We start from the raw sequence: 15,889 nt of genomic DNA on the forward strand, positions 1-15,889 counted from the left end.
AAAGGTGATGTCCCTTCCGCAATAAAAGAAACTTACCTGCATGTTTACAATCATTTCTTCTATAAGTGAACAATGCCAGGTATCCCAACATATCCCTGAGGGCAAATAATGAACTCCAATATGCATCCATGTTAGTTATATCATTCTGGCTTGGCCAATCAGATGGCTGAAGATTAGAGAGGATCGGGTAAAGATGGTGGTGCTCATGATGAAGCAAGTACAGGTTGGTATAAATATAAAAAATAGCAGACAGGTAAATTTATTTTAGTGCAAAAGGGATATTACCTGCCTGCTTGCAATTTTTTAATATTTATGTTTAGTTCCACTTTAATGAAAACCTGCACTGTGGGTTTTATATACGGTGTTGTTCCTGACCTTCTGAAAATGTGAGAGGTTTTGAGTTTTCTGCTAATGTAGCTGCTTCAATTTCTTTCAAGTAGTCTGAGGAAGCTAGGCAACTAGATAGAAATTATTATCCATTGCAGCCCATGTAGTTCTTTCTGTAGGATTTGTGCACTCCACTGAAAATAGGATTCAAAAGGTCCATGTGTAATAAACACCATGACCGCAGAGTAGTAAACTTCAGCCAGGACAGGGAATTCCCCAGCTGATAACACTGCCTCTCACACACTGGGCCTGATTTATTAAAGCTCGCCAAGGCTGGAGAGGATACACTTTCATCAGTGAAGCTGGGTGATCCAGCAAACCGGGAACAGATTTCTTCAAAGTCATTTGGTATTTGCTATCAAATGTTGTGAATCTTGGACCAGATCCATTCCAGGTCTTATTCACTCAGATCAAAGTGGATTCTTACCCCTTCTTAAGGCAAGAGTTAATACCACTCGCACACTAAACCTAATCCATCATGTCACTGTAAACAAAATTCCATGATTTTCTCAGCGGATGCCGAGAAGGCCTTTGATCGGGTAAATTGGGAATATATGAGATAGGTCCTCACCTATATCGGTATTCTGAGACGGCTTTTTGACTGGATCCAAGCCCTATATCAATGCCCCACTGCCTCTGTTCGAGTCAATGGACTCTTATTGCGTCCCTTTTAAATTGCTAATGGTACGAGACAGGGCTGTCCACTGTCCCCTTTGTTATTTATTTTGCTCTTTGAACCCCTCTTGATGCATATCCGTAATAACCCGGATATTAAGGGCGTACGAGTGAACAAAACAAAACATAAAGTTTCTGCTTATGTGGATGATCTCCTTTTCTATATAACCTCGCCTTGTATTACCATCCCAAACCTTCTTAAGGAGTTGAACAGATTTTCAGACTATAAAGTCAACCTACAAAAATCGGAGGTGTTAGATGTGAACTTACCCACAGCGCTCAGAAAGACTCTATCCCCTTCTTTTTTGTTTAAAAGGTCTAGAGATTATATCCAATATCTAGGTACCAATATCCCGGCGGATATTAGCAGGGTGGTAGAACTTAATTTTCTGCCCCTGCTGAACACTATTCGAAGTGATCTCCAACGCTGGCGGCAGCAGGCTTTTTTCATGGTTTGGCCATTGCAATATTCTTAAAATGAATATTATGCCTCGTCTTCTTTATTTACTGTAGACCCTACATGTACATATACCCCCTCACATGCTACACAAATTTAGATCTGAATTTCTCAAACTCGTTTGGTCCACCGACACTCCTAGACTTAAGTTTCTCCTGTGACCCCAGAAAGACAAAGGTGGGATGGCTTTCCCTGACCCGATTTTATACCACAGAGCGGTCCACTTGACCCGTCTGGTGGAGTGGTGCAGACACGCTGCTGTTAGGGGATGGGTAAGATTGGAGGATTCAGTGTCTCCCATTTTACTAAGCTCTGTAGCATGGTCTCCCCCAGAAGCCTGCAGTTTCCTCTGTCGCCACCCATTGATTGCAGCAACGCTGAAAGAAGTGTCTAAATATCTTCATAGTAAGGGAACTGAGACATTCCCTTCCCCGATGTCCCTTATAATTGGCCACCCTGACTTCCCCGCTAGTAGGACAGACCCGGTCTTTATGCAGTGGATTGAACAGAATATTTTTAGAGCCATGCATTTCTTACAGACCCCTAACTGGACTCCGATTGGACAGCTACAACGGGATCACTCCCTCCCTCCACTAGACAACTGGAGAAAGATACAATTTCAGTATTTTCTCACCTGGCTGCCCTCTGCTTCAAGTTTTCCATAGACCCCTCACCCCCCTGGAGAATTTGTGTATGCCCGGGGACCCTCTAAGAGGAGTACTATCCTATGTCTATAAACTGCTTTTGGCGATGTACCAACGCCTATGTTTCTCTCTAGATGGGAGCGGGATCTAGGTATTACCTTTACTGACGAACAGGCAGAACGTGTTTTGTACTATGGTCACAAGGCCTCTATCAGTAACCGATATCAAGAAACGAATTATAAGTTGCTTACAAGATGGTATAGGACACCAGAGCTCTTGCATAGAACCTACCCACAGGTGAGCCATTTGTGTTGGAGATGTGGGAAACACACAGGCACTCTGATGCATATTTTCTGGACCTGTTCTTTACTGACATGCTTCTGGGAGGGGATTGCTAGAAATATTAAAGAATTGACAGGGACATCTATTGGAAATAGGCCTGAATTAGCATTACTACATGTGTCCGCAATCTCAAAAAAAACGATACAAGCGTTCTCTTCTGCGCCATTTACTGAACGCTGCTAAAGCATGTATTCCGCCATTATGGAAACATACCATCCCTCCTACAATTAAACAATGGATTGCCAGGGTGAACGACATACAATATATGGAAGAATGAACAAAACCAAAGGAGCAGCCATCACAGAGACCGGCACGCACCTGGTTCTACGGGAATGATTTCAAGAGTAGCGCTGATTGTAGATGGCTGCTTGGATCACCTGATTAGTGTCTTAATGTTTTGTGGGTTGCCCATTGCCCTTACCTCCCACACCCCCCCTACCCACCCCCATCTGTTTCCTTTTTCTCTTCTGTGCTCTCTTTTCTCTCTCTCTTTTCTTTCCTAAAAATTCAGGAACCAATAAAGTATTCTATTTTTGACCGATGCACATCTGTGTTTAATACTGTCATAGTAATGCCTGACACCAGCTGGACACTTCCTTTCACACTAAAATGATTGATACTGTTTGTGATGATATGTGTCAGCCGGTACTCAATATGTTTGTGCTTCTCCTATGCTCTGTAATATGCACTTTACTGGTTTAGTGTCATATGTTAGCATTTATTTTTTCCGTATTGTATCTTATTGTTGGTTGCTTCTAAAAATTAAAAAAAAAAAAAATGATAAACATGTGCATGTGAGAAACAAAGTAAAAGAACAACTAAAAGAAGTAGTAGGAGGAAAATAGAATTTTGCATCATAGATATGTTGAGTTTTAAGTGCTATAAAATGTTTTGGAAAATGTGTTTCTGAATCATTATTATTATTTTAACAGTACGTCCTTGGCAGTCAACTAGATATTAATGTTTATAATTACTTTTTTGTTCCACTTATTTGGCCCAATTTTTTAAATTTATTTAAGGTTTAGAAAATAAGGTTTCCATTAGTGTTTATTCTCTTTCAACTATTCCAGAACATGCAAGTCAGAAGGTCAACTACTGTAGGTCAAGTACACCGGTCTATTAATTTTTAATGATCTCAGAAGCAATACAAACTGCCATACTGATGCCACCAATACATGCCTAAATCCTATCAATGCAGGCCCTTGTAAAAGACATTTAAGGTATGATGTTGGTGGACATCTATTACAAATTCTTGAACTGGAAGTACACATTAGTCAAAGCTTGGGGGAAAAAACTTGCTCACTGGAAGGATACAAAAACTGAAGGTCACATAATCTGACCTCGCCATTACAAGGCGAACTCTCATAGTAGGAGAGGTGGGAAGTCCAGGAAACAACGAGAAAAAAACTAAAGGGGCAAATCTTCTAACAAGCTATTACTGACATCATGTCAAATCCAATACAGTCAAAGCTTAGGCCACAGTTCCTCCTTTGTTGTGTATCTCTAATGAACCTACAAAATCTATCACAAAATTAATAAAGGGCGAGTTATCTCCTATAATTGATGGAAGAATTGCTGTGGATTTAACACCCAGTCAGTAAGCTGTGTAGTCTATAACTCCAAGGGACAAAAACTGTTAATTATATTTCTAAGAATACATGGGCAGGTGAGATAGTGTATTCACCCTCCCTATCAGCAGCAGCAAAATAATCTCCGTGCTGAGGAAGATCTAAAGACAGAGATTTTGTGTTCAAGGAGAAAACGACGTGGGGCTTTTGTAATTAATTTTTGGTCTAAAAAAAAATTCAGTCTGTTATTTATTGGTTTCCAATTAACCCCGCTCCTTAAACCAAGATGAGTCAACACAGCCATGCTGAGACAATTATTTAAAGCAAAGATCATTTGTAAAGCCTTGTTTCTAATAACTGCAGTTTATTCTGCTCCATCTGAGTGAGAGAAATTTTCAACCTACCTTTTTAGGAAAAGTAAAATGCATATGGGACATACTGGCTTTTTTTAGAGCATGTGGGTAGTATTGCGTACTGGGACACATATCCAAATCATGTACTCTGTAATACCATATCAAACCTTTCAAATTAAAACTACTATAAATACTACAAATCCAAAACATATTTTCACTTCTTTTCTTGTTTACACAATAGGAAGTAAAAAGAAATCTCTTGAAAGTAAAGGAAATTCCCTCTAAGAGCTGTCACAGAACAATTGTGCCCAATGGAAGATGTCTCAAAAATTTTACTGGTAACAGACAAAATATTTGATTTTTCCATCACTTTTATTCTTAGTGGCAGTGATCACCAACATGAGGTTCTGAATCCTCCCTACCAAAAGCAAACTTTTGTATTAGTGGGCAATGCCATGAAATTTTGGCTTAAGATTCCTGCAAACATTATATGGTGTCCAAATGGAAAAATCCAATGCATATCATACCTCTTTACTAGATCACTTTACCATTCCATCTGGTGATCCATGGCAAATGTGTATCCACTAGAGAAATTAATGGTCAGCTCATCATACAGCCATCACAGGCTGCATACTAAGTTTGTCCCACTGGCTCTTCCAAATGATTTGGGCTCACCTATATAGGATGTCCAAACCAAGAGAAGATGGACTTCAGAATTTAGTCCCTCGCATGGTGTTTAGGATAATAACCTCAAGACCTCCCTACATTTACAACGCTCTGACTTTGTGAACCTCTTTAAATGTCTCATTGTCTGTTAAACTGTATTTTTTAACAAGCTTTCTGATTTTGCATGATTAACGTGGCTCCTGCATGACAGTGGGTGTGATAAATGGTGGCAATTCTTACAGCAGGCTTTTGTCTGACGGCACCACACAGGCAGACGATTCTGTTTTCATTTTTCCTTCTAAACGTCTATTGACAAAAACATTTTTCATCTTGAATTGTTCCACATTTACACAGAGCAGCTCCGGCACATCAATGTAACCACTGCGGCATTGCTATTCCATGCACATCCTTCTACTGACATTTATCAGGAATATAAAGCCTGATGTGTCACAGAATGTCCAAATGTGTGCAGGAAAAAGAACAAGCCAAAAATAGTAACTCGGGAGCACTACAGGCCATGGGCATCTACACTGAATGTAATGTTCTTTTATTTAGTCTGCTAAATATAACTTTAAAATCATTTTGTTATATCTGTTTCATAAGTGCAAAAAAAAAATTACCTGTTGAATGTGCCAGAAATAACGTCATGAAGTGGTTAAGAAGAGGTTTATATTACATGCTACTTCCCCATGCTATGGTTACAGACCCAGTATACTTTCATTTACTTTCTGTGAGCCCAACTTGCCCCCCTAGGGGTACGTCATCAAGCTGCCCTGGGTATTGCCTTCCACTTAATGACTACTGATGATACTTAGACTCTTGTATATGGGATACTTGTTTTCTTGAAAACAAATTGATATGTATTGTATTGTTATTATATGTCTTGAATTGCTATTTTTAAAATATATGTGGACAACATAACTCCCTGCATTTTGGGTTCACCATCTGGGTGAATAATCTAAGGACCACCTAAAATGGTCTAAAAACCTAAAAACCACTAAATGACAGAATGAGTGCCATTCAGTACAGAAGTTAAGATCACTACCATCCATGGCGGCATTACCCAAAGGGGCAGCGGTTGGGGGTGAGGTTTCTCATGTTTGTCTTTGAGAGACACTAGCATAGCATTTCTGTAAATAATGATAAATGATTATATTCAATGCAAAATAAAGGCTGTATTTAACTTACTAATTAAGAGTTTCCATTACTGTTGATCAAACTAACCAATTAGCCCACCTTTCTTGATCTTTTTCACATTGGGAAACCCAATAAATAACTTTTATGTCTTAAGGAACCTCTAGTATAATTTTTGTATCCACAGCTCACCTTACAATAGTGTGGTGGTCAGTGGGAAGAATGCCTTTTATATTGCTGGCCAGTGGGAAAAATGTCACCTTTATAGATAGTCAGGAAGGTCATTGGTGTCACTTAAACTGACAAATTGCTCATTGCTTAAGAAACCTGGTTGAGAAACATGCTACCATGGCAGTTTTTTAGGTTTCTGTTATCATGCTACTAAAACTGCTAACGACTTAGCGCTAAAGGAAAGAATCAAATGGCTTCCTGTGTTCCAAACTACACATATACCATTTTGTAGATTTACAAACCACTAAAACATTGTATGATCATGTGAGACTGATAGCTTCTATATGATACTTGAGTAACTAACTCCATAGACTAGTCTTATTGGTAATGTGATTCATCCACATAAATTCATCCATGTAGCCATACTGTTTTGCTTAGTGCTCATGGAAACTTTACCTGGGGGTTCTGAGTCCTCTTCAGCTGGTACTTTTACCAAACGGATCTTTGGTGGAATCTGAAGGAACGTTGATATGTCTTCAAACATGTTCATTTGGGCTACATGTTCAAAGTGACCGGCTCGATGTCCCTGGAATCAAGGCAACACAGAATCTAAGAATACCTAAATAATAAAGGTCAATTCCAACCAAAAAATGTTTGTGGTTCAGCTGATTGTAGGATGTAGACCAGCTGGTAGATGTTGTGTGGAATTCCTGGTCCACTGTTGTGCTCAAAAAAAAATCTTACAGTATAATATGAAAAATGTGGGAGTGTGAGTACACCAAGGTGGGTGTAGAAATGAAGCGCCAAGGCAGACGGGAACTGAACCAGAAACCTGAATGTGGGGATACTAAAACTTGACTAGTCCTCCAGATTCTCATTGGTAGCATCTTTTTTTGTCTCAGGGGTACAAAGTAATTAAAATCTGTACTTTAATCAAGAAAGCCTAAAGTTTCAAGGAGCAACCGAACAGTGAAAGAAGCTACTAACTAGGTGGAAAGTCTATAGTCATTTAATAAATTAACTCAATAATTTTAAAACACTCACCCTTATCATATGCTGTAGTAAGTTTTTCACTGGCATGGTTATATTTCAGCTGCACACCTGGCCTCATTTAGCAGTGCTTAAATTAAAATCAGAATGTTTAAACAGACCCTAGTCCAAGGTTTGTGTGTTTACTACCTATCTCACTACTTTCTTCCCTCTTGATCTTTTCTTTCAGGGTAATAGTTTTTATCCATGGCTGCCCTGACCTTTAGCTTTTCCATGAGCATGATTGCTATTAGTCCTGACCTTAAGTCTTAAATACATTGGTGCTTTTTGGTTTGGTACTGCATTTTGGTTCTGCATGAACAAATAGGCTGTCATAGCTTCTGCAATTCTAAATGTCATGCTCTGGTGCTGTCTGCAGTGTAACATTTGCATCCTTTACAGGTGGGAGAAACCTTCTACTCCCTGCTGGTAATGCAGAAGTTCAATGCTCTCCTCGTGGGTGGCAGGGTGGCAGGGTTGCACGATGGATTGCTCTTTGCCTTTGCAGCACTAGGTCACAGGTTTGAGTCTCAGCCAGGACACTGATTGCATGGTGCTTGTATGTTATTCATAAAGCACTGGTTCTCCATTCTTCCAAGAGTCTCAGGTAGCGAACTGAGGTTCTTTTCCACTTTGTTTCTGAAACCCTCTTTACTGAAATACTGATTTTGAATGCTCTAGTTTTTGTCATTTTTTATTATCAGAAAACGACATGGCTTTCTATTTTAAGGTAGCTACCTGGCACCCCACCTAAACCACTTATAGTTTCTTTTACATGTTCCCTCTATGCAATTCACAGCAATCTGCCAGGGAGCCATTTCATCTTAATTCTTGTCCTAAATAAAAGTCACAGAAATAGACCGAAACACTTCATCGCCAGAGGTGCTCTAAACATAATGTGCTTTCTAGAAGACTAATGTGCGTGAGGAGAGCAGAAAGTAATGAGTATATTCTCTGCATCTTCCCCTCATGTGCCCCAATCCCGCTGACAGCTATGCATCTCCCTGATAACAGCCTCCTGCCTCACCTGATCAGCCACCTCATCCACAAACTTCTTCCTTTACTTCAAAACAAAGCCAGGTACCTGGAGCCTCGTATAACAACTCTAACCATATTCACGGAATGTTTCATTAATTACTATCATGTTTATCTAAGCTTGGTAGGGTTGGAACACTAAGAGATAACTTCTACCTGTATAACACTTTTGAAATAAATATAGTTGACAATAGTTGACTAGTTTTACTAACTTTAGAAGTCTGTGGTAATAAAATCCTAATAGATTACACATGGCATAATTAATAGTTATCATATATTTTAGAAAAGCTCCATATTTATTATTAAAATACCACTCAGATTTATTTAGCTCAGTCATTTCTTGGATTGCAAGCTCTTCTGGGCAGGGTCCTCTTCTTCTCCTGTGTCATTGTTTGTATCTGTCTGTCATTTGCGGCCCCTATTTAATGTACAGCGCTGTGTAATATGTTGGCTCTTTATAAATACTATTTATTAATAATTTTGACAATGTCATCAGGCTGCTACTGGCAGAGGAAAAATTTTCCCCCATAATAGGACTGCAAGATTCTTATTTTATAGCAGGTCATATGGCAAGAAGCTGCAGCAGGAGCTAAATCTGTGTCAGTAATAGGGATGAGCGAGCAAGTTTTTAAAACTCGATTTTGCGCCGAATTCGGACGTTCTACCATAGCGAATTTTAAGCAAGAACGACCGGTGTAAATTCGTAGATTAAGGTCAAATTTAAATTGTTTTTTTTAAAGTGTGCAATTAATTAACCTCTAGTGCTGTGGATCATACATCAAGATGTACATCTTCTCAATGAATGCAGCCGAGGTGGCCACATTCATTGAGAAGAGTGTGCAAACCCCGGTAAATTAACCTCTAGTGCCCCAGGGGTTGCAAACAGGAGGATGCCCTGTGAATCCTCCTGTTAAAATCTCCTTGATCTTCTGATGGTTTTGTGAAATTTAGCGAAACCATCTGAAGTTCGAGGAAATTTTCGCAACAATGCCAGAGGCATTCTCACTATTCCCTAGTCAGTAATGTGTGCACACAGCTAAGAAGTGCACTGGTACCAGGATTTATATTATCATGTCTGACTAAGCAGCCCAGTCAATTGTTATTATTATAAAGTATTTATATAATGCTGACATATTACACAGCACTTTAGTCCATAGTCATATGTCATTAACATAGTCTAAGGTCAATGGCGAAAACTCAAAAACCTAACTTCATGCTTTTTGGATGTGGAAGGAAACCCATACAAACTCCAAGGGGAACATACAAAACCTGGGACCTAGCACTGCAAAGGCCAAAGTGCTAACCTGTGAGCCACCATGCTGCCTAGAACTTAGACAGTGATCCTACATGATACCTGGGTAAAAAATGTCTATATACTTCTGGGTAGAAAAGCATTTCAAAGCATTATTAGGAGGAGTACTGTAAAATCTATATGCTGCGGGTCAACTTTTAATGTTTTACTGTGTACAAAATGAGGAAATACCAGTTTCCAATATAATTTCTCTGCTTCCTTCTGAACACTGGTTTCTGAACTTTCTGAGCTGGTCCTGGCACAGGTTCCTTCTCAGCTACAGAACAAAAGCAAGGATTACAAAACCTAAAGGATCACAGTGATAGGCCCACTAATAGGACTCATCTATAGGGATTGCAAGGGGATAAGTGATCCAGGACCTCTGAATCAGGAGCTCCAAGCATGACCATCTCTCTCTTTCTGCATTCTTTCTGCAGATGTTTGAGCACATAGCAATTGGAACCTGTACAAAATAAATTATTCAAAACTTCATCTTTCTTCTCATCCCTTTCACTTACCCACTGTTTAACCCTCTGGTGGACTTGGATTGGCCTGATATCTTAATAAGTAGTATTTGAGAGATAACATTTGAAGAAGGAACTGTCAAAGGTTTTCATGGGATATTTGGGGAGCCCTTAGAATAAATTACACCCAAGGTACCTGTGACTTTTTCAGCGCCCCTGGAATGTCTTATGTGATCCCATTCATTGTTTTATTAGATTGTAAATGGCAAAATATATTCATTTTATGAATGAATGCAAAAAGAAAATTTAATATGAGAAAAAGCCTTACCTTTGGGAAATCTTGCTGGGGCTTGAATATTGAGGAATTGTTAATGTAAGAGGTCATTTCTGCAGCACTAGTGCCCTCTGCTGGAGACATTGTAAAACAATTATGTAAAAAAGAAACTAACAGCATTGAAATTTGTTGCTTTTTATAGCTTGCTGAAGTATAATTATTTTCTTTGGGACTAATTTACAAAACAAATGCATAAGAGTAGGGATGGGTATGGTACACTTGGATAACATGCGTAAGCAGATGTTTGAGCACATAGCAATTGGAACCCTTGAACCAATCCAGTAAAATATAGACTAACAATCATTGTGTACTGTGCAGTTCTAGTTTGTCTAACACCCAGCTAATGCAGCTTTTCTTAAAAAATACATCAAAATAATAAATACAAAAGAGACCAGCTTGCAAGGAATGAAATGTGCCAAACTAAATTGCATGTCAAAAAAAAAAAAATTCTGTAGTCATATCATAAAGACCGACATATGTACAGTATGAGATCCTTACACATTAAACAAAACTAAAAACACTCTTTTTCCTACTATGATCAGTGTTAGTTCAAAACAAAATAGTGTCACTGTAGATCAAAAGTAAAACATCAGATTAAATAAATAAACACAATGAATGAATAAAAATGAATAAAAAGAATTAAAAGAAAAAAATATCTTTGGGAATAAGGAGTCATTGCAGCTGATTAGAGTAAACCAAGGGGCCTAATAGAGATTAAAAATTAACAAATTTAACTTTTCACAAAAGTTAGTTAGGTGGTCAGGTCTTGAGATGTTTGGTTGACAATCATGCACTCCCTGGCAGTGAGGATAAGGTATTGACATAACTGCACCATGCTTATTGTAGTAGGGACATCACCTGTCTGCAGAAAAACCCGGCCTGGTCAGGGTTTTTCTGCAGCAGATTTTTAAAGTGAAAAACTATTTCCACTTCAATAGACAAACATATGCAGATTAAAGCTCATATTATTGGATCTGTAGATGAATGAACAAAGTAAATACAAAAGTAACAACAAAGTTACTTTGTATTCCTTTGTTCAGTATCTGAGTAGAATTTATAAACACTGTGACATAAGTTTTATAACAGCTGCTATATATACAGAGCTAACTAAAATACCAGCCAGAAATTGAAAACAAATCTTAGACTAAAGCTACGTACACACTTCCAATTATTATCGTTGGTAAACGACGAGCGATCCTGCACGATATCTGGGAACGATCGTATAGCACCGATCCTGTACATACAGATAACGACACGATCGTTCGTAGATATTGTACACACAATAGATGTGATCGTTTGAACGATACAGGAAGTTACGTGCACCACAGGAACGTTCGTTCATCACGCATGCTCAGACCATGGACGATCAATGAACGATCGTACACACGAACGATGGTCAACGATCGTCGTCCAATCAGATCCGCCGGTCCGGTCGTTCATTTCCAACGACTTTCCTCGTTTGTCGGCGTCGTTGGTTACTTTTTTTACGAACGATTTTTGCCCAATCGATCGTTCGTTCGTCGTTCATTTTGAACAATAAAAATTGGAAGTTTGTACGCAGCTTTACTGTCCCCTCCGCACTTTTCTTACATTTTTTTGGGCTCGTGTAGTGCGCTCGGTAAAGGTGGCCCTCAACATTATTATTATCTTGTAGTTATATAGCGCCAACATATTACGCAGTGATTTACAAAGTCCATAGTCATGTCACTAGCTGACCCCCGAAAGGTGCTCACAATCTTCTGTCCCTACCATAGTCATATGTCTTTATATACAGCCTAAGGTCAATGTGGAGGGAAAACATTTACCCTAATTGCATGTTTTTAGAATGTGAATGGGAGGGAACATATCCAACAATGCAATGCACATGATTTTGTTCTGCAGACTTTGAAAACAGTGAATTATTTAATTATAATCAGTTTGCAGATATCTGTTCAATTATTTAAAAGCTTTTGGCAAAGTAGTGATTGAATCCAAATCAATAAAATAGAGAGTATTTAGTTTTTTTATTTCAATGTATTTATTGTGTTTATTATTTGATTCTATTGATGTATCTGGCTGCCTTTAAGCTTACCATACACATTACACAATGATGCTACAATATTTTGTCAATGCACCAACAACAATCTAATGCCAGATTGAATGTAAAATGAATGCATTGTTTAGGTAGGTCCTGACATGAAATACATGGACCCCACAAGGAAATGTTTAAGGGAATGTCAGATTCCCTGATTTATATATAAAAAAAAAAGCCCATTGTGTATAGCAAGCTTATGCTTCCAACTCTATTCTTTCAAGAACAATTACGCCAATGTGCATTAGCACAGGGAATATGTGCATTACCACCCATTCTGGTTAGCACTTCAATTCACATACATAATATATAGCCATGTATACAGTATATGAATGTCTGCCTTACAACATGGGAATGCTTTTTGTGTTTTATTACACTGACCTTAGAATTTCAGACAATTTTAGAGGCTCCTTAATGGCCCATTTAGGTAAATAGGTTTTGTTAACACAACACATGCCAACTCCTGCTACACATAGATATGAATGTGACTAGAATGTTAAACCATAGTCTCTGATCCACAGACTAGGTGGAGATTCAATCTGAACGTGTAACATAAGAAAAGAATATGGAATAGCATAGAATATAAAAATGTACAAATTAATCAAAAATGACTTCAAAACTTAGGAAAAGTGAAATGAACCTCAAAGTCTCTCCTTTGCTCCAATAGGGTTTTTTGCGTCAAAAAATTATTAATTTAAAAAAAAAAGAACAAACCAAGAAACTGATCATTGTTCTGTCTAGGAACAGCTTCACAAACCCGAGCGCTATACCTGCCAATCAGAGACACATTGCAATTGGGTTAAAGGAAAACCACAACTTCCCAATCAGAAGTTTGTAAGAGCATTATTAATCTGCTGAAGAGTGGAACCAATAAATTAATAAATATTTACCTTCCTTTTAGTTCTACCCTTTGTGTCCAGGCAGATTTATCAGCAAAAGGTGTGTGTGCTGATTCTTGGCAATCAGTGACAGTCAACAAATAGGTCACTATGGGGACAGGAATCCGCACTTTGCATGATAATGGCTTCAATTTAAGGCAAGGCTTCCTCCCAGCACCAAGCACAGGACAGGGTCAGCTTTCAGCCAGGCTCTGGGATCATCACTTTCTGAATGAGTTATAAACTGCATTGCATTTATTTGGGTTTTTTTCATTTTGTTTGATCTCTTTTTGAAAAAGATTGCATTAAAAGTGATTGATTACACTGCATACTGTAAAAGAAATAATCATTTGAATTTTAAAAACAATTAAAGATTGTGATTAGTTTACTAAATTAAATGTAAACTGAATGGAGATTAGTATTTAAAACATTGTTATTCATATAGAATTGCATTTTTTTGTTTATAATTGTCACTGTTTTCATCATTTGTTGCTCAGTGTTGCTGATCACTGTCTAAGTGTACTTCAGCAATGGCTGCAGGGCATTTCTCATGTTGGGTTTACTGATGGTGACAACCTTGGTCCATGTCTGGCTTAATAGTGTTGAAATGGCCCCTTTGATATGGTGATAATATAGTAACCAAATTAGTAGAAAGGGCCAAAGTGTTGTCACCCTGATATAATTTCAAAACTTTTTTTTTGAATGACATTAACATGTTAAAGCGTCTATGAGATTTTGTGATGGAGTTTATATCTGTTTTTAAAAGACTGAGCAGATACAGAACTCACAGATTAAAAAATAAATAAAAGATGAAGTCAATGTAATTTTGTAGCACTTCTCTAAAGGCTGCTGTAGTGTTTTGCTGTGTATGAAGATATTATCGACAGAATTGTTTATTTACTAAGGTGAATGCAGTGCAGGATATTGGCAGTGTGCATGATGCTTCTTCTCTCTTTAATAGCATTTTATACAAATGTACCCTTTAAATCAATATTAGTAAAGTAACTTTAATATTGATCTAAAGTGCACATTTGTAGTTTTAAACACCTGCTTGTATAAACTGCTATTAAAGACCTGTAAGAAAGTAGAAGCATTATGAAAGGAATCGACAATTAAGTTTATGCAAGCTCCCAGAACACTCTAAAGTCTGGGCAAAAAAATTAATATGTTAGCTAATCTCTGCAATAAATGCACAAGTTTTGCATATTATATCTGCAGGTACAGAAATATATCTGCAGATTTGCCAGAAATCCAATAAAATTCTAACTTCTATAATAGGCTGTCAACCCAATGCCGCTATACCTCCCTCTACATGCACTCATTGTGCCTTATTTATTAAAGTTCTCCAAGACTGGACTATCATGGAGAACATGGTGATCCTAGAATGGAATCCTAAAAAAATGTTTGTTATAAATTTGCACGTTTTCACTTACTAAGCTAAGTGAAATATTCCTTGTAGTGGAATAATAATTTACTTTGCCTATGTGATCAGCCTAAATTCATATAATAACTCATCCAGTGTAAAAGGGTTTTGGGAACTGTGGTTTGGAGAGAAGAGGGAAAAATCCAATCTCCCAGCATCTGCCATGAATGTCTGGTGATGAGTATCCAAAGTTTCTTGGTAAAAGAAAAGGGTCAAAATAAAAGAAGAATGGATAATCTGGACTTTTGTGCAAATTAACTGAAAAGTGTGCTTGCATTTATTGTATTGAATGTTTCCCATTCCTAAATACATTCCAGGTGTGCAAAGTCTGGTAATTTTTATTTTAGAGCAGCCATAGATTAATTGGAAATGTTCGTACACAGTCTGCATGCTGCAGATAAAGATTCTTGCTTTTTTGGGGAAAGCTGTGCCTTCACTGCAGAGAACTGGCCCCTGTTGTGTCAGACCTATAGCATTCCAATCGGCCAGGTTCATGGTCCCTGCTGATTGAAGAGATCTGATTTAGCAATGGGGTGCACTGCAAAGAGACCACTGCTTCCACATAGAGTGCAAGGATCCTTCTCTGCAGTATGCTGTCTATGAACAGGTTTTTCTAGCCAGGCTATTCCTGAATTGTGTAGCCTATTCAAGCTGTACTGTATATTCAAGGCTGGGACCTCTTTGCAAAGTGCTTTGTGGCTTTACATGAATTTTAACCCATTTTTAGTCATTCTCCTTTTACCAGATGAACCAAACTGGTTCATGAAATTCAAACATTTTTTTTACCCCATTTATATTTGCAGTCTAGAGGAATGTGCTTATTGGATTTTCTTTAAAGACCATAATTAGTACATAACACAGCAGCATCAAAAAAGAATGTGCAAGCAAGGTAGTCCTTTTCCTGTTACCTGTTTTCTGCAGCATACGTGCATGATACTTTTTTCTTTAACAAATGTATTTTTGCATA

At 38.0% G+C, this 15,889-nt stretch overlaps 1 protein-coding gene across 2 annotated transcripts in view; it reads right to left on the reverse strand.

Moving 5' to 3' along the window:
• The window catches only part of LOC140323222 (uncharacterized), a 32,167-nt gene extending 21,544 nt beyond the window's left edge, over positions 1-10,623 (reverse strand). For both annotated transcript variants that reach the window (XM_072400125.1, XM_072400124.1), the window contains exons 1-2: positions 10,545-10,623; positions 6,854-6,983 (exon numbers count right to left, since the gene is read on the reverse strand). In XM_072400125.1, coding sequence (XP_072256226.1) covers positions 6,854-6,983; positions 10,545-10,601 — 187 coding nt within the window. In that variant the 5' untranslated portion in view covers positions 10,602-10,623. The remainder of the gene's footprint in view (positions 1-6,853; positions 6,984-10,544) is intronic.
• Positions 10,624-15,889: the final 5,266 nt, after the last annotated feature.

The sequence above is a fragment of the Pyxicephalus adspersus genome, chromosome 2 (assembly GCF_032062135.1).
Source record: "Pyxicephalus adspersus chromosome 2, UCB_Pads_2.0, whole genome shotgun sequence".
NCBI classification, from domain to species: domain Eukaryota; kingdom Metazoa; phylum Chordata; class Amphibia; order Anura; family Pyxicephalidae; genus Pyxicephalus; species Pyxicephalus adspersus.